The 19,543-nt window shown below is 45.6% G+C and overlaps 1 protein-coding gene across 1 annotated transcript in view; it reads right to left on the bottom strand.

Moving 5' to 3' along the window:
• Positions 1–19,543, bottom strand: part of LOC134358264 (AP-1 complex subunit mu) — a 30,882-nt gene that overhangs the window by 2,050 nt on the left and 9,289 nt on the right. The window contains exons 6-7 of the mRNA XM_063070280.1: positions 13,361–13,568; positions 12,188–12,332 (exon numbers count right to left, since the gene is read on the bottom strand). Of these exons, the coding sequence (XP_062926350.1) occupies positions 12,188–12,332; positions 13,361–13,568 (353 nt within the window). The remainder of the gene's footprint in view (positions 1–12,187; positions 12,333–13,360; positions 13,569–19,543) is intronic.

The following is a 19,543-nucleotide window of genomic DNA, read 5'->3' on the forward strand; positions in this document are numbered from 1 at the left end:
CACACTTTTTCAGGGAGAACTCCATCTGCCACTTCTTAGCCCGGCTCTGCATTCTGTCAATGTCCCAATGCAACCTACAACAACTCTCCACACTATTCACAACTCCACTGACCTTCGTGTTAATCCTAACCCTAATGCAAACTTACTAACCCACTCTTCCACTTTCTCATGAGATGGTCCCAAAATCCCTGCAGAACATCCCTGGTCACCAACTTTCAGGCAGAATGCTCTCTGTCTACTACAAATGGGCAAGCCAATTCTGAATCCACACAGCCAAGTTTCCCTGGATCCCGTACCTCCTGATTTTCTCAATTAGCCTACCATTGAGAACCTTACCAAATGCCTTACTAAAATCTTTATACACCATATTCACTGGTCTGTCTTCATCAATGGGCTTTATCATATCCTCAAGGGATTCAATAATTTGTCCCTTATAAAGTCAAGTTGTCTATCCCTAATCAGTCTATGCTTCCCCAAATACTTGTAAATCCTGTTTCTAAAAATCCTCTTCAGTAGTTTGTCCACCAATGAAGTAAGGCTCACTGCTCTACAATTCCCAGGATCATCCCTACTCCCTTTCTTGAACAAAAGAATAACAAGAATTCATTTCATCAAGAAACTCCAAAATATTCATTAGACATGACCTCCCATGCACAGAAGTATGCTGAATATTCCCGATCAGGCACGGGGTATCCAAGAAATGGCAGATTTTGTACCCCAGACTTCCCTACGACTGAAGTCAGGGTCATCAGCCTGCAGTTTCCTGGCCTTCTTGAACAATGGAACATTAGCCATATTCCTCTAGCTAAAACAAAGCAAGCATCTCTAAAAGGGTCTCAATTCCTTTGTGGCCTCCCGTAAGATCCACACAGATTTGCACATCTTAATGTGTTGCAAGGCTGCAGACAGCTCCTTCCTCATAAACAATACACACAAAATGCTGGAGGAACTCAGTAGCTCAGGCAGTATCCATGGAAATCCATGGAAGTTTCAGTCGAAGCAAGCAGCTGAGAAGAAGGGAGTGAAGAAATCGGGTAGAAAAAGTCATTTTTTTTTAAACACTGCTCAGGGAGAAGGGTCTGCACTGCGCAGGCACGTGACGTAGCACGCCAAGGTTTAAAAACAGACCACCATATACAGTGGCCATCGTCAGAGTGGGACGGCTTTGGCTCAACAGGCTTCGGCGAGAACAGGCAGAGGCCAGGGTAGTTTCTGGTAAGTTTTTTTGTTCAGATTGTTTAGAGTAGAGAGAATGCCAGGCAGGATGTTGGAATACTCCTCTTGCAGGATGTGGGAAGTAAGAGAGCCCTCCGGTGTCCCTGACAACGACACCTGCAAGAAGTGCATCCAGCTGCAGCTCCTAACAAACCGCGTTAGGGAACTGGAGCAGGAGTTGGATGACCTGTGGATCATTCGGGAGAGTGAGATTATAGATAGTAGCTACAGGGAGGTAGTTATGCCAAAGGAGCAGAGGGCAGGAAATTGGGTCACTGTCAGGCGAGGGAAGAGGAAAGGGCAGGCAGAGCAGGGTTCTCCTGTGGCCATTCCCCTCAACAAGTATACCGCACTGGATACTGTTGGGGGGGGATGACTTACCTGGGACAAGCTGCAGTAGCCGGATCTCTGGCACTGAGTCTAGCTCTGCAGTGCAGAAGGGAGGGTGGAAAAAGAGAAGAGCGGTAGTAATAGGGGTCTCGATAGTTAGAGGTGCAGATAGGAGGTTCTGTGGTCGTGACAGAGAATCCAGGATGGTTTGTTGCCTCCTGGGTGCCAGGGTCAAGGATGTCTCTGATCGATTGCATGACATTTTGAAGCGGGAGGGTGATCAGCCAGATGTCGTGGTGCACATCGGTACCAATGACATAGCAAGGAAGAGTGAGGAGGTCCTGGAGAGTGAGTATAGAGAGTTTGGTAGGAAGTTGAAAAGCAGGACCTCAAGGGTGGTAATCTCAGGATTGCTACCTGTGCTAGGTGCCAGTGAGGGTAGGAATAGGATGCTCTAGAGGATGAACAAGTGGCTGAGGAACTGGTGTAGGGGGCAGGGATTCAGATTTCAGGATCATTGGGACCTCTTCTGGAGCAGGTGGGACCTGTACAAGACAGACGGGTTACACTTGAACTACAGGGGGACCAATATCCTTTCAGGGAGGTTTGTTAGTGCTATTGGGGAGGCTTTAAACTAGATTTGCAGGGGGATGGGAACCAGAGTGCCAGAGCTGACAGTGTGGCTGGGGTGAAAATAAATGATGTTAAAAGTTCAAGCAAATCCGCTAATAGAAAGGTTTGTGAGTGGTGGTAAAAAATCTTCTGAGGTGTATGTATTTCAATGCTAGGAGTATTGCGGGGAAGGCGGATGAGTTGAGGGCGTGGATTGACACGTCGAATTATGACGTTATAGCAATTAGTGAAACTCGGCTACAGGAGGGGCAGGACTGGCAGCTTAATATTCCAGGGTTCCGATGTTTCAGATGTGATCGAGGCAGAGGAATGAAAGGTGGGGGAGAGGCATTGCTTGTTAGGGAAAATATTACAGCAGCGCTCAGGCAGGACAGATTAGAGGGCTTGTCTACTGAGTCCTTATGGATGGAGCTAAAAAACAGGAAAGGTACAGCCATATTAGTGGGATTGTATTGCAGACCACCCAATAGTCAATGAGAATTGGAAGAGCAAATCTGCAGAGAGATAGCAGGCAACTGCAGGAAACATAAAGTTGTGGTGGTGGGGGATTTTAATTTTCCATATATTGATTGGGACTCCCATACTGTTAGGGGTCTAGATGGTTTAGAGTTTGTAAAATGTGTTCAGGAAAGTTTTCTAAATCAATATATAGAGGGACCAACTAGAGGGGATGCAATATTGGATCTCCTGTTAGGAAACAGGTTAGGACAAGTGACGGAAGTCTATGTAGGGGAGCACTTTGGTTCCAGTGATCATAACACCATTAGTTTCAACTTGATCATGGACAAGGATAGATCTGGTCGTAGGGTTGAGGTTCTGAACTGGAAGAAGGCCAAATTTGAAGAAATGAGAAAGGATCTAAAAAGCGTGGATTGAGACAGGTTGTTCTCTGGCAAAGATGTGATCGGTAGGTGGGAAGCCTTCAAAGCAGAAATTTTGAGAGTACAGAGTTTGTATGTTCCTGTCAAGATTAAAGGCAAAGTGAATAGGAATAAGGAACCTTGGTTCTCAAGGGATATTGCAACTCTGATAAAGAAGAAGAGGGAGTTGTATGACATGTACAGGAAGCAGGGAGTAAATAAGGTGCTTGAGGAGTATAAGAAGTGCAAGAAAATACTTACGAAAGAAATCAGGAGGGCTAAAAGAAGACGAGGTTGCCTTGGCAGTCAAAGTGAAGGATAATCCAAAGAGCTTTTACAGGTATATTAAGAGCAAAAGGATTGTAAAGGATAAAATTGGTCCTCTTGAAGATCAGAGTGGTTGGCTATGTGCGGAACCAAAGGAAATGGGGGAGATCTTAAATAGGTTTTTGCATCTGTATTTACTAAGAAATTGGCATGAAGTCTATGGAATTAAGGGAAACAAGTAGTGAGATCATGGAAACTGTACAGATTTAAAAGGAGGAGGTGCTTGCTGTCTTGAGGAAAATTAAAGTGGATAAATCCCCGGGACCTGACAGGGTGTTCCCTCGGACCTTGAAGGAGACTAGTGTTGAAATTACAGGGGCCCTGGCAGAAATATTTAAAATGTCGCTGTCTACAGGTGAGGTGCCGGAGGATTGGAGAGTGGCTCATGTTGTTCCATTGTTTAAAAAAGCATCGAAAAGTAATCCGGGAAATTATAGGCTGGTAAGTTTAATGTCGGTAGTAGGTAAGTTATTGAAGGGAGTACTAAGAGGCAGAATCTACAAGCATTTGGATAGACAGGGACTTATTAAGGAGAGTCAACATGGCTTTGTGCATGGTAGGTCATGTTTGACCAATCTATTGGAGTTTTTCGAGGAGGTTACCAGGAAAGGGGATGAAGGGAAGGCAGTGGATATTGTCTACATGGACTTCAGTAAGGCCTTTGACAAGGTCCCACATGGGAGGTTAGTTAGGAAAATTCATTCGCTAGGTATACATGGAGAGGTGGTAAATTGGATTAGACATTGCCTCAATGGAAAAAGCCAAAGAGTGGTAGTAGAGAATTGCTTCTCCGAGTGGAGGCCTGTGACTAGTGGTGTGCCACAGGGATCAGTGCTGGGTCCATTGTTATTTGTCATCTATATCAATGATCTGGATGATAATGTGGTAAATTGGATGATGATATAAAGACTGGAGGTGTAGTAGACAGTGACGAAGGTTTTCAGAGCCTGCAGTGGGACTTGGACCAGCTGGAAAAATAGGCTGAAAAATGGCAGATGGAGTTTAATACAGACAAGTGTGAGGTATTGCATGTTGGAAGGACAAACCAAGGTAGAACATACAGGGTTAATGGTAAGGCACTGAGGAGTGCAGTGGAACAGAGGGATCTGGGAATACAGATACAAAATTCCCTAAAAGTGGCGTCACAGGTAGATACGGTCGTAAAGAGAGCTTTTGGTACATTGGCCTGTATTAATCAAAGTACTGAGTATAAGAGCTTGAATGTTATGATGAGGTTGTATAAGGCATTGGTGAGGCCGAATCTGGAGTATTGTGTTCAGTTTTGGTCACCAAATTACAGGAAGGATATAAATAAGGTTGAAAGAGTGCAGAGAAGGTTTACAAGGATGTTGCCGGGACTTGAGAAACTCAGTTACAGGGAAAGGTTGAATAGGTTAGGACTTCATTCCCTGGAGCGTAGAAAAATGAGGGGAGATTTGATAGCGGTGTATAAAATTATGATGGGTATAGAGTGAATGCAAGCAGGCTTTTTCCACTGAGGCAAGGGGAGAAAAAAACCAAAGGACATGGGTTAAGGGTGAGGGGGGAAAAGTATAAAGGGAACATTAGGGGGGGACTTCTTCACACAGAGACTGGTGGGAGTATGGAATGAGCTGCCAGACGAGGTGGTAAATGCAGGTTCTTTTTTAACATTTAAGAATAAATTGGACAGATACATGGATGGGAGGTGTATGGAGGGATATGATCCGTGTGCAGGTCAGTGGGACTAGGCAGTAAATGGTTTGGCACAGCCAAGAAGGGCCAAAAGGCCTGTTTCTGTGCTGTCGTTTTTCTATGGTTTCTATGGAAATGAACAGTCAATGTTTTGGGTTGAGACCCTTCTTCAGGATTGGAAAGGAAGGGGCAAGGTGCCAGAATAAAAAGCTGAAAGGGTGATGGGAGAAGGATAGCTAGAAATTCATAGGTGAAGCCAGGTGGGTTGGAAAGGTAAAGGGCTAGAGAGGAAGGAATCTGATAGGAGAGGAGAATGGATCATAGGAGAAAGGGAATGAGGAGGGGCACCAGGGAGAGGCAATAGGCAGGTGAGAAGAGGTAAGAGGCCGGTGGAGAATAGACGAGGGGAGGGGGAGAAGCACATTTTTCTGGGTCAGCACATGGTCAACAAGTTGGAGGGCAGTACAGATCACAAAAGGGGAGCACTGAGAGAGGGTCTCGCTGAACTGTCGAAGAGAAGATTTAAACTTCTTCATGTTAGGCACCCTTACAATAGACTTCATGGTGGAAGAGCAAAATATAAACACAAGAAATTCTGCAGATGTTGGAAATCCAAAGCAACACACACAAAATTCTGGAGGAACTCGGCAGATCAGGTAGCACCCATCCATCCATCCTCTGTCATATTATGCATATGATCCAGGGCCTCACTACTTACTACACTGGTTAGGTCTGGAATCCAAAAAGAAGCGGAGAGCTTTGAGACCTTCCTGGTGGGGGATGGAGGTAAATAGGGACTGGACATCCACGGTGAAAATGAAGCGGTGGGGGCCAGGGAACTTAAAATCATTGAAAAAATTCAGAGTGTAAAATCATTGAAAAAATTCAGAGCGTGAGAAGTGTCATGAACATAGGTGGGAAGGGATTGAACAAGAGGGGATAAATGAAGGTGGAGGAGGGCAAGGAGTACAAGCTAGAAGTTGAAGGCAAATTCAGGTGGGTGGTGGAGGGGTATAAAGTAAGAAGCTGGGAGGTAATAGGTGGAAAAAGGGCTAAAGAAAAAAAGAGATCTGATAAGAGAGGAAAGTGAACAAGGAGAAAGGGAAGGGGAAGAGGAAAAATTACCGGAAGTTGGAAAAAAATCAAGACTCATCCCATCAGGTTGAAGGCTACCCATGGAATATGTTGCTCTTCCAACCTAGATTGGGGGACCACTTTGTCCAAAGTAAATTTTTATTATCAAAGTATATATACGTCACCATATACACCCACAAGATGGGTTTGTCAGCCCAGGCCCCAATCCAGTCAGCCTGGCGAAGGATGCAGCTGACCGGCCAGTAGGAGGATGTGGAGATCCTGTGGTGGGGCCAACCCGGACTTGGGGCTTGGCTGGGAGGTGGTGCCGGTGCGCGGCACCTACACCTCCAACAGCCTTGTCACTCCAGGAGTTGAAGAATTCTGGACCAAATCTTCATGAGACTAGTAAGTTTCCGGAAGTTATGGAGGAACAGCCAAGGGAATCATCACCAGCGGCACCATAAAAGCTATAAATAGTCGCACTGCCTTGTGTGTGCCTTGGGAAAGGCAAAAGCTAAGGGAATAAATCCCTACAGAAAATCCAGAGTGCAGTCCTAAGGCGGATGGATGGCTTACTATGTCACCTTCCGGCAACTCCTGCAGCTGCACTGGCACCAACTGTATTGATTCTTCCTTTCCGTTTGACACTGCCAGCAACGCCAAGAGTGGGGTCTTGACATCAGGGCACCCAAGATCTCCATATCCCCTCGTCCAGGCCCACGCTACTATGGAGAGGACTGCAGTGAAAATGGTTAAAACTAGTGTATGATGGGATACTGGACCGTTCTGGAGCAGCTGGACTTAAGACTGCTGATGCAAGTCGAAAATAAGCTTGGATGGTAAGTATAGTACCAGGAACTCAAATAAACAAGATACTAGGGCCCTGGAACCAGGAGGGAGGATGCGTCCGGGTGGATCAATTATGAGTGTCCTGATAACGGGGAACAAAAAGAGGACTGTTAGACTCGCGCTGAAAAATAATTGACATGTCTTTTAAACAATTGAACATGAACTGACTGTGGGATGCTGAACAAAGTTATGTTAAGTTGTTTATCTTGCTGTATAAATATGAGCTCTGTATAACCTAAAAATCAGAGCTGGTGGCGGTGGAGACTGCTGCAGACTCTCCATGATATCATGTTAATAAACTCCTAAGTCACTCTGGTGTTCTAAGTTAGTATTTCCACAAGGAAACTCCTTCGATGTTACAAGATATCGGCACTACGCAGGTGGTGGAAGTTACTGGTTATGAGCTCATCCGATTTGTGTAGGAAATGAGCGCCGGTGCCACTTCTGGTGGTGGGAAAGATCATCACATCTCACTAGACAGCTAATGCCCTCTTCACGTTGGACAACCCTCAGCCAGTAAGGTGCTGCCTCACTTAAGTGAGTAGGGCTCAGAGTTCACCTCAACAAGCTGTGAGTCCGTACCAGGTAGAAGGACTAAACTAGGAAGACCCCAGCTTTTAGCCTCACAAGCTGGAACATCCCAACCACGTATCCCGGACTGACTGACAACCTTCAACAGCTCGACGATGCCTGCAAAGCAGCAGTCATTGACAGGGAACTCACTCGGCTTAACATTGACATTGCTTTTCTCCAGGAGACCTGTTTGGTGGATAATGGTTCCATCAGAGTCCAATTACACCTTCTTCTGGCAGGGTCTCCCTCATGAAGACCCAAAGCAGTATGGGGTTGATTTTGCAGTGAAGAACTCCAACATCGCTACCCTGGAACTACTAACTGGCAGAACAAAAAGGATCCTTGCTCTCCACTTATTGTCACTTTCTGGGCTCGTAAACCTCCTGTGCATCTAAACCCCACACTTTGTTCTTCACCAGAGGTTAAAGACCAGTAATATGAGGCCCTGGATGAGTCAATATCCAGAATCCCAAGCACTGAAGAACTGTATCTTCTGGGAGACTTCAATGCTAGGGTTGGAGCTGACCACAAAGCACGGCCTTCTTGCTTTGGCTATCGTGGCATCAGCAAGATAAACGAAAATGGGTAAAGACTACTAGAGCTATGCTGCCATCATGGACACTGCATCACCAACACTTATTTTCAGTGTAAAGAATGGCACAAAGTCTCCTGGAGACATCCACGGTCCCACCACTGGCATCAGCTCGACATTATCGTCACCAGGCGCAAGGACCATAGTGCATAGTGCAGACCACTCCTTTGTTGTCAGCAGGGTGGGGCTGATGCTAAAGAGACTCCACCGTTCCAAGACCAAGAGCTGATCTTGCATCAACACCTGCTGTACATTGAACTCTGACAGAGTATAACAGTTCACCAACGCCTTTGAAGCTATAATGAAGAACAGTTCTAATGACAGTACCTCTATTGACTCCAAGTGGTTGCAACTCCATGATGTCATCTACAGCTCAGCATTTGGGGAAAAGAGCACAAGAACGCAGAGTGGTACCAAGCACACTGGGAAAAAATAGAGCAATAACTGAAGCCAAGATGAAAGCCCTGCTGGCCTATAAGCAAAACCCCTGCACCAGCACATGCTGTGCCTTCAGGGCTGCTAGATACAGGTAAAGGCATCCGTTAGTCTTGCGAGACCATGGATCTGCACCTGGAAAGTCTTCACTCTCCAGGGTGCAGGCCTGGGCAAGGTTGTATGGAAGACCGGCAGTTGCCCATGCTGCAAGTCTCCCCTCTCCACAACACCAATGTTGTCCAAGGGAAGGGCATTAGGACCGATACAGCTTGGCACCAGTGTCGTTGCAGAGCAATGTGTGATTAAGTGCCTTGCTCAAGGACACAACACGCTGCCTTGGCTGGGGCTCAAACTCACGACCTTCAGGTCGCTAGTCCAATGCCTTAACCACTTGGCCACATGCCCACACTGCTAGATACAAGGTGCAGCAAATTGCCCAATGTTGTGCAAACAACTACAGGCTGAATTTGTGCAGCAAAATCCAATCAACTGCTGAAAAGCAGAAATGCAAGAGGGATGTTTGACAGCATCAAGTCAGCAACAGACCCCAGTGATTGTAACAACTACTGTGGCATCTCTCTCCGTAGTATTGTGAGGAAGGTGTTAACCCACGTTGTCTTGGCACAACTTCACAGCTTTACATCCAGAGTCCCAGTGCGGGTTCAGAGCAAGCAGAAATACAGTGGACATAATCTTCTCACTGCACCAGCTGCAGAAGAGGTGTCGAGAGCAAAAGCCACCGTACACAGCCTTCATTGAATAGACCAAGGTTTTTGACCTCATCAGCAGAAGAGGACTCTTCAACCTGCTGCTAAAGATTGGAGATTGGCTGCCACCCTGCTCCCCCCCCAGACTGTGCAGGATCATATCCTTCCATAAGGATATGCACAGCACTGTCTGCTTCAAGGGTGCAACTTCTGATACCTTTCCAATGAGCAGCAGCGTGAAACAAGGTTGTGTCCTGGCACCAACCCACTTTGGAATCTTCTTCTCAATGCTCCTTCACTATGCTTTTACAGACTGCACTGAAGGCATCTACCTTCACACAAGAGCTGATGGCAAGCTGTTCAGCATCGTTTGCTTGTACACCAAAACCAAAGTTAGGGCAGCCCTCATCCACAAGATGCTGTTTACAAATGATGCAGAATTGACATCACACACTGAAGGCAGACTCCAACAATTGATTAACCGCTTCGCCAATATCTGCAAGAAGTCTGGGTTAGCCATCAGTCTGCAGAAGACAAACATCATGGCCAAGGGTGCAGAATTTCGCCCAAACAGAACTGTTGATGGCTGTTCTCTTGATGTAGTCAACTCCTTCACCTATCTTGCGTCGACCATCAGCAGCTCCCTGTCTCTTAAAGCAGAGGTGAACAACAGGATAGCCAAAGTTGCAGTTGTCATGGCCAGACTGAACAAGAGTGTGGAACAATAGACATCTGACAAAGGCAACCAAATTGCGTGTGTGCTCAGCACATTCCTCTACACCAGCAAGGATTGGACACCATACAGTGGCCAAGTGAAGAGGCTAAACTGATTCCACCTACACTGCCTCTCCTGTACATATCCTGGCAGGGCAGAATCACCAATACAGAGTTTCTGCAGTGGGCTGACAACTCCAGCATTCACTCACTACTCAGCCACAGATGCTCCAGATGGTTGGACCATGTCAAACAGATGGACCAGGGATACACTCCCATGGACATGTTGCATGGCAAGTTGAGTGAGGGTTACTGCCCATGGGTAAGACTATGCCTCCATTACACAGATACCTGCAAGCGTGACATGAAGCTGGGAGGCATCGACCTTTGCACATGGGAGGAAACAGTTGAAGACCGGACAGCATAGAGAGCCACAGTCAAAAGTGGTGTACAACGTGCTGAGATAGCAAGGACCAACATGCTCATCAATAAGAGCGGCAGAAGAACAGCCAGAGCTACATCACCTAGAGCTGCAGCCGCTGTGAAAGTGGCGGTCGCTCTAGAGAGGGGCTGTATAGAGTACAAATAGCCCCAAGTCTGGAACCCCAAGAACCAACAGAAAAAGTGACACCAGCAGCTCTCCAGACACAAGGATGCCGACGAAGATACAACCCTCAGATTCATTTTCCTACATGCATATTCGGCAAATCTATAGAATAGTAACTAGAGTGCAGAAGACAACAGACTGCAAATTCAAATATAAATAAATAACAAGAACATGAGATAATAAGATAGAGTCCTTAAAGTGAGATAATTGATTGTGGGAACATCTCAATGGATGGTCAAGTGAATGTAGTTATTCCCTTTTCTTCAAGAGCCTGATGGTTGAGGGGTAGTAACTGGGCTTGAACCTGGTGGTACGAGTCCTGGGGCTTTCGTACCTTCTACCTAATGGCAGCAACGAAAAAACAGCATGGACTTGGTGGCGATCTCTAATGACGGATGCTGCTTTCCTAAGACAGCATTTCATGTAGATGCGCTCAGTGGTTGGGAGGGCTTTACCTGTTATGTACTGGGCCGAATACACTACCTTTTGTAGAATTTTCCATTCAAAGGCATTGGTGTTCCATGCCAGGCTGTAAGGCAGCTAGTTAATACACACCTATAAAAGTTTGTCAAAGTTTTAGATGTCATGCTGAATCTCCGCAGACCCCTAAGGAAGTAGAGGCACTGCCATGTTTTCTTCACAATTGCACTTATGTACCACATCCACGACAGATTCTCTGAAATAGTAACACCCGAGAATTTAAAGTTGCCAACCTATTCCACCTCTGATCCTTAAATGAGGACTGGCTCATGGACCCCTGGTTCCTCTTTCCTTGGTCTTGCTGACACTGAGTGAGAGGTTGTTGTTATGACACCACTCAATCTCCCTCCTGCAAGCTGATTCATCGCCACCTTTGATTCAGCTCACAACAGTGGTGTCATCAGCAAACTTGAATATGGTATTGGAGCTGTGCTTAGCCGTAGTCATAAGTGCAAAGCATGTAGAGCAGGTGGCTAAGCAAACAACGCAGTGGTCACCTCTCAGGTGAGAGCTGATATGTTTCATCATCAGCCTCTCAAAGCATAGTCGATGTAAGTGCAACTGGGCAATAGTCATTCAAGCAGGTCACCACACTCTTCTTGGGCACCACCATGATCAAAGCCTGCTTGAAGCAGGTGCCTACCACACACTGATGAAGCAAGAAGCAAGAGGTTAAAAGATCTCAGTGAACACACCAGCCAGTTGGTCAGCACAGGTTTTTAGTACGTGGCCAGGTACCCCATCCAGTCCAGATGCTTTCTGTGAGTTCACCCACAGGATTTCCCAGTGGCTAGCCATTGCCTATTCCCATTTTGACATGTCAGTTCATGGCCTCCTCTACTACCATGATGAGGCTACTCACAGGTGGGAGGAGCAACACCTCATATTCCATCTTATTCTGGCTTCTTCCCCTTTCCTTTCCAGTCCTGATGAAGGGTCTTAGCCCGCAACGTCTGATTATTCATTCCCATAAATCCTGCCTGATCTGCTGAGCTCCTCCAACATTTTGTGTGTGCTGCTCTGTATAATTATGTAATCTTGCATAATTAAATGATTCATTATCATAAACAATTTTGCCAGAATTCAGCTTCAGTTTTATGAGCATTCTTCTTACCTGATACAGCAAGTTGCTGGATCCGAAACTGAACATTGAGCGTTGGATTTTCTTCGGGTTTTGGTGCCCCAGACTGTAGGTTAATTAATCCCTTAAGAGTTGGTAACTTTGGCAAGCTAATTTTTCCAATGTCCCAAAGTAACACCTGAGAGGGGGAGACATCAAAACAGAATCAGGTTTAATAGAAACATAGAAAACCTACAGCACAATACAGGCCGATCGGCCCACAAAGCTGTGCTGAACATATCCTTACCTTAGAAATTACCTCGGGTTATACATAACCCTCTATTTTTCTGAGCTCCATGTACCTGCCCAGGAGTCTCTTAAAAGACCTTGTCGTATCTGCCTCCACCAACGTCGCAGGCAGCCCATTCTACGCACTCACCACTCTCTGCGTAAAAAAAAACTTACCCCTGATATCTCCTCTGTACCTACTTCCAAGCACCTTAAAACTGTGCCCTCTAATGCTAGTCATTTCCGCCCAGGGAAAAAGCCTCTGACTATCCACATGATCAATGCCTCTCATCATCTTATACACCTCTATCAGGACACCTCTCATCCACCGTCGTTCCAAGGAAAAAAGGCTGAGTTCACTCAACCCATTCTCCTAAGGCATGCTCCCCAATCCAGGCAACATCCTTGTAAATCTCCTATGGTTTCCACATCCTTCCTATAGTTTACTATCACTAACGTTAAAGTCTGTCACAAGCCTTGTGGCCCATCAGGACAGTGCTTATGCCAGTTTCTGTAGCGTGAAGCAACTGAGAATACAAGACTCCCCCCCCCACCCCTGGATAGGATGCCAGTCTATCGCGAGGTTAACCCCCAGCATTTTTTGCCAGTACCCAATTTTCAGCTGGGTAGACAGAAGCATTGTGTGGTTAAGTGCCTTGCTCAAGCACACACATGCTGCCCCGCCCGAAGCTCGAACCCACGACCTTCAGATCGCTAGTCCAACGCCCTAACCACTTGGCCACGCGCCACACATCACTAACACATGTTGTGAAATTTGTGTTTTGGGGCAGCAGTACAGTGCAATATATTTTTTTAAAAACTTAGAATTACAAAAAACACAGCTTCCTTGTAATAAACCAAGTCAAAAGGTGTTCATTAGATAATATACTTTCATCTTACTAAGAGAAATGTTAGTGTGAATAACGTATCAGGACTTACCTTGGTGACTGGATCGAATGTGTAATTGCCCTGTGCTGCAGTAAGATTCATATTCAGCACCCCTTTGGGCATGTGAACAATCACTAGGACACTCTCCACCATCTTTCCCATAGTCTGTTTTGGCACAATTGTTACATCAAAACGTCCTGTCGATCCATTGTCTCTGAAACTGATATTATGCTTCACATACACTGGAATTGCCACCAAGCTGAAAACATAAATTGTGATGAATATAGTTTCAAAGTCAACTGCCAGGCAACCCACACGTTACAGCCCTTTTTTGTACTGTCCTCACAGAATTCACAAATTGCTATCTAAAACTTTGAGATACTGTACCAGAATAAAATTTGCCCTCACATAAATGGAAAAAAGAAAATAAATCTGCACACTATTCTTTTTTCAACCGGCATTTTTGATGCATATGCTGATGACAGTCTTGCATTATGGAAAATTGTGACATGGACAATTTTGCAGGAACACAACACCTCAGTAATGTAGGGGGCATCTGCACTAACTGTATGGACATCATCATTTCTATAGCCTAAGATTAGAAACTGCACACACCACGAATTGGTTTTCAATGTGCTCAGGTTCCCCTGGATATCAATCCCAGTGGGAAAGACAAAAAATGCATCTCTTCCAAGCAGTGGTGATTGGTTTTCCTTTTGGTCCCAAACAGCAGAGCTAGAATCACAACTGCCAGGGAGAGCAGGGAGCTGCATCAACCTGCAAGACTGTAGGTTGAGTATCGGAGGTTTCCTTCTAGACAGACTGCCTGGCAAGGCTAATGAGTCCCATCTACCCGGGTTTGGAATTGTTGTCCTTCTCCTGGGCTGGCTGTCAACCAGGGCTGATGAGCCCAGACTGCCCACCCAGTTATACCACTGGTTGCACCATGACATAGCAAACTCTGTGAGAACAGGGACACTCGTGAAGGCATTACTTTGGGCACAGTAGTGTAGGAGAGGCCATATGAGAATGACCTCCTGCACGGCACCAAACAGTGCTCTGCGGCGACCACTACACCTGGAAAGCAGAGGCCATGGAAGAAGCTTCACCTTCCTTAAGTGAGCAGGACATCTAGCCCAAGACTCACCCATCACAGCCTGTGTATGCCTGCAAGAAAATGAATCTGTAAGTTGCATATAGTGACAAATATGTATTTGACAATTAATTTACTTTGAACTTCAAACAGCCAACATTTTGGGCCAAGACTATTCATCAGGACTGGAAAAGAAGGGGGAAGATGCCAGAATAAAAAGGTAGGAGAAGGGGAAGGAGGAGGACAAGCTAGAAAGTGGCAGGTGAAACTGGGTAGGTGAGGCAGGGGTATTGAAGTAAGAAGCTGGGACAAGATGGGTGGAAAACACAAAGGGCTGGAGAAGGAATGTGATCAGAGAGGAGAGTGAACCATGGTATAAACGGAAGGAGGAAGGGCACAGAGGGAGGTTATAGGCAGGTGAGGAAAAATGGTAAGAGGCCAGAGTGAGGAAATGAAGAAGAGGGAAGGGGGAGGGGGAAAATTACCATAAATTAGAGATACCAATCTTCATGCCATCAAGTTGGAGTCTATGTAACTGGAATATGAAGTGCTGCTAATCCAACCTGAAAGTAGCCTCATCATGGCAAAAGAGGTGGCCATGGACCAACATGTCAGAATAGGAATGGAGATATGAATAAAAATGGTTGGTCACTAGGAAATTCCACTTTTTGCAGATGGAGCAGAGGTGCTCAACAAAGCAGTCTCCCAATTTACATGATTAAAGATTAAAGTCTGTCACGAGCTTTGTGGCCCATCAGGCCGGTGCTTATGCCAGTTTCCATGGAGTGAAGCGACTGAGAGTATGAGACTCCCCTCCCCGCCAGATAGGACGCCAGTCTATCACGAGGCTAACCCCCAGCATTTCTGCCGGTACCCATTCTCAGTGGGTAGACTGGAGCATTGTGTGGTTAAGTGTTTTGCTCAAGGACACACACGCTGCCTCGGCTGAGGCTCGAACCCACAACCTTCAGATCGCTAGTCCAATGCCCTAACCACTTGGCCAAGCGTCACACAACTTACGTGAGGTCTCGCCAATATCAGGGCACCAGATACAGTAGACAACCCCAAAAGATTTGTGGGTTAAGTGTTGCCTCACTTGGAAGGACTGTTTTTGCCCTGAATGGAGGTGGGAGAGAAGGTGATTAGGCAGGTGTAGCACTTCTGTTACTTGCAGGGATATACGCTAGGAGGCAGATTAGTGGGGAAGAGTCAAATGGACTGAGCGATCATGGAGTCTGTGGAAAGCAGAGACTTGGGGGAGAAGGGAGGTAAAGATGTGTTTGAAGGTAGGATCCCATTGTGTGGTAAGTAAGGACAAGAGGAACTCTATCCCTGTTAAGGTGGCACAAAGATGAGTGAGCACAGATGTCTGGGAAATTGAGATCCCAATAGTAGTGGGAGGGAAAACCCCTTTCTTTGAAGGAGGAAGACATCACTGATGTCCTGGAAAGGAAGGCATCATTCTGGGAACAGATTCAGCAGAGGCATAGGAACTGAGAAAAGGGAATAGCATTTTTACAGGTGACAGCATAGGAAGAGGTAGATTTATAAAAGATATCAGTAGACAGTTTGGCTCCAGAGATGGAGACAGAGAGATCAAGAAAGAGGAGAGATATGTCAGAAATAAACCAAGTGAATTTAAGGGCACGGTTGAAGGCAAAGTTTGTGAAATTTACGAGCTCAGTATGGGTGCATGAAGCAGCACCAATACAGTCATCAATATAGCGCAGAAAGAGTTGGGGATCATTACTAGGGAAGGCTTGGAACATGGACCAACAAAAAGGCAGGCAAGTACCCATTGCTACTCCTTGAGTTTGGAGAACATGGGAGAAGCCAAAGGAGAAACTATTGAGATTCAGAACCAGTTCCCCAGATGGAGGGTGATGGTAAACGGGAATTGGTCGAGCCTTTTATCAAGAAAGAAGCGGAGAGCTATAAGGTCTGCTTGATGGGGGAATAGAAGTGCATAGGGACTGGACGTCCATGAAGAAAATGACGTAATTTGGGCCAAGGAACTGAAAGTTGTTGAGGAGATTGAGAGCATGTGAAGTGTTTTGGAGGAAGGTGGGAAGGGACTGAGCCAAGTGGGATAGAATAGAGTTGGGGATAGAATAGAGTCGAGGTAGGAGGACACGAGTTTAGTGGGACAAGGGCAGGCAGGGATAATGGACCTACTGGACAGTCAAGTTTGTGGATCGTGGGTCGGAGGTACAAACAAGCAGTGCACGATAAAGGGGTGGCAGTGGATGGGAGATTTCCAGAGGTTGATTGGGTTAGTGATGGTGTCAGAGATGTTCTGATAATTCTTGGTGGGGGGCAGGGGGAAGAGAGAATTTCAATGTAATCTATCGAATTTTGTGGAAGACTTTCAACATTCGATATGTAAGGGGTTTCTTTTTTTACGTCACTGCGTAGTCTAATTAAAATGGCTTATTTGTTATGTTATAATTGAAAGGGCTTCTTTGTTATATTAACTGCTGAGGAAGTCTTCCCACTAGCCGTTTGTTTGGATCACGTTACTGATAAGAAGATGTTACGAACCAATTGGGATAGTTGTTATGCCTTCTGTGTATTTGTAAGATACTGTATGCACGGGTTTTTGGGGAGAAGGCGGGAGAGAGGATGGACCAGGTGCTGTGAGTTGGCTGACAGGGTCGGACCCCGAGCAGGAGTCCGAGGTCCGGGGTGTTCGGCGAGGAGAGGAGACGGAGACAGAATCGTGTGGAGCGTCTGGTCAACTACCCTTGTTGGTCCCAGGCGGCAGGTCAAGGTAGTTCAAGGGGATCGCAGAGTGAAGAAGGGTCCCGAGCTCCAACTGCTTGTGCACGAAGAGATTGAACTTTGATAAGTGTGGCGCCTTTTATTTTCCTTTTATATTTTATTTTCTATTAATTATATAGTTCCAGTAATATCTATAAACTGTAAATCATTTAATTGCATCTAGTGTATCGTCTGTTATTTGGGCGGGGTGCGGGACATCACACAATATCCACACAAACTAATTACCCAGTTTGGCGGGGCCGAGGGCTGTTTCCCTAGACGACAGCGAGCTGAGCGACCCTGAGGCTGGCCGGGGGGGGGGGGGCTACATTTGGATTACATTAAGATTCTTCCCCCACCCCTACCACATTCTTCTGAATTCCAGTATACAGGCCATAGCCATCAATTAGTTTTCATATGGTAACCCTTTCATTTGCGAGTCATTTTTGTAAATCTCCTCCGAACCCTCTCCAACGTTAGCACAGCATTCCTCAGAAAAGGGCCCAAAACTGTTCTACTGAGTGGATGTGGAGAGGATGCTTTCTATGGTGTGGGATTCCAGGACGAGAAGGCGCAGCCTTAACCTCAGTAAGGAGAATTTTTTTTAAGCCAAAGAGCAGTGAATCTGTTGAATGTTCTACCACAGACTGCGGTGGATGTCAAGTCTGTGGGTGTATTCAAAGCAGAAGTTGATAGATTCCTAACTGGACGGGGCATCAAGGGATATGGTGAGAGGGCAGGTGTATCCTGGATCACGCATGATGAAATGGCAGAGCAGACTCGATGGGCTGAATGGCCTAATTCTGCTCCTGTCTTAAGGTTTAACAGAGGGACACCAACTTATAACAGAGATTAGGAGGAATTTCTTTAGCTAGAGTGTGGTGAATCTGTGGAATGTGTTGCCAAGGGCAGCTGTAGAGGCCAAGTCACTGGGTCTATTTAAGGGAAGAGGTTGATACGTCAGGACATCAAAAGTTATGGACAGCAGGCAGGAGAATGGGGCTGAGGGGGAAACTGATCAGCCATGATGAAATGGCAAAGCAGGCTCAATGGGTTAAACATCCTAATTCTGCTCCTATATCTTATGGTTGTAAAGGCAAGCATGTCATACACCTTCCATACCACTGTATTAACCTATGCAACCACTTTTAATGAGCCATGTACCTGGAACCCCATACACCCTCTAATTCATTAATATTGTTAAGGATCCTGCAATTAACTGTGTACTCTCCCTGTACATTGGAACTCAAGAGCAGCACATCACAATTGCCCAGATTAAACTTCTCCACCAATATCTGAAAGTGAGCTATATCCTTTAGCAATTTTCTACACAATCCACAATGCGACTAATCCTTATGCTGTCTGTGAAACTTACTAACCCACCTTACTTAAATTTTCATTCAAATCATTTATATGTGACAAACAACAGAGGTCCCAGAATCCCAGAACAAATCCCTGCAGGACACCATTAGTCACAGACCATGCCCCCAGCCAGACTAAGGTCTATCAACCACTACTCTGTCTTCTACAAGCAAGCCAATTCTGAATCTAAATGGCCAAGACACTGTAGATTGCATGCATCTTAATCTTCTGGATGGGCCTCCAATGAACTAATTAGTTTAATAAGTTCCTGACCAATCTGATAGTAACTAAGTCTGCTTTGCTACCAATCCCTTGTAATTTTTCACTCCCTCTTATCAAGAATCTGGTCTTAAAACTGTTCCAAAAAAAAAACTCAGTAACCTCTGAAAAATATCTACCTTAGTTTAGTCTTAAGAGGGCAATCAGTTCTAGGTAGTCCCGCCAGAGGAAATACCCTATCCACACTGACCCTCTCAAAACCCCTGACGATCAAGTCCCTTCCTCAGGTAGCTCAGGTAGACACAAGCCTACTTGAAATCTTACCTCAAAATAAAACCTAAACATTGCAGCTATTGGTCTGGTAAACCTCTCAACTATTTCCAGTGTATTTACGTCCTTCATTAGATAAGACCAATATTATATAAAGACGTGGTCTCACTGAAGACTAGTCTTACTCCTTTGTGTTTCCTCATAATTTAAAATGTTGTTAGCTTTTCTAAAAACATACTGTGGTTGTATAGCAGCTTTTTTTGTGAACTGTGCACTGGAACATGCTGGTCCTCTTACAATTCAGTATTCTTCAATCTTTCACTGTTTAGGTAATACACTTCTGTTTTTTTTAAAAAACTTCCATGCCAAATGGGCCATTTTACATTCTCCCTCCAAATTCACTTTGCCAGATCTTTGTCCACTAAAAATCTTTAATTTACACATATAACCTCTCTATGTCCTCTTCATGATTAATTTTCTGTCCCATTTTTCATCAGCAATTTTAGCCTCCATCCAAAATATCTGCATAA

This window comes from Mobula hypostoma, chromosome 18 (assembly GCF_963921235.1).
Source record: "Mobula hypostoma chromosome 18, sMobHyp1.1, whole genome shotgun sequence".
Classification (NCBI taxonomy): domain Eukaryota; kingdom Metazoa; phylum Chordata; class Chondrichthyes; order Myliobatiformes; family Myliobatidae; genus Mobula; species Mobula hypostoma.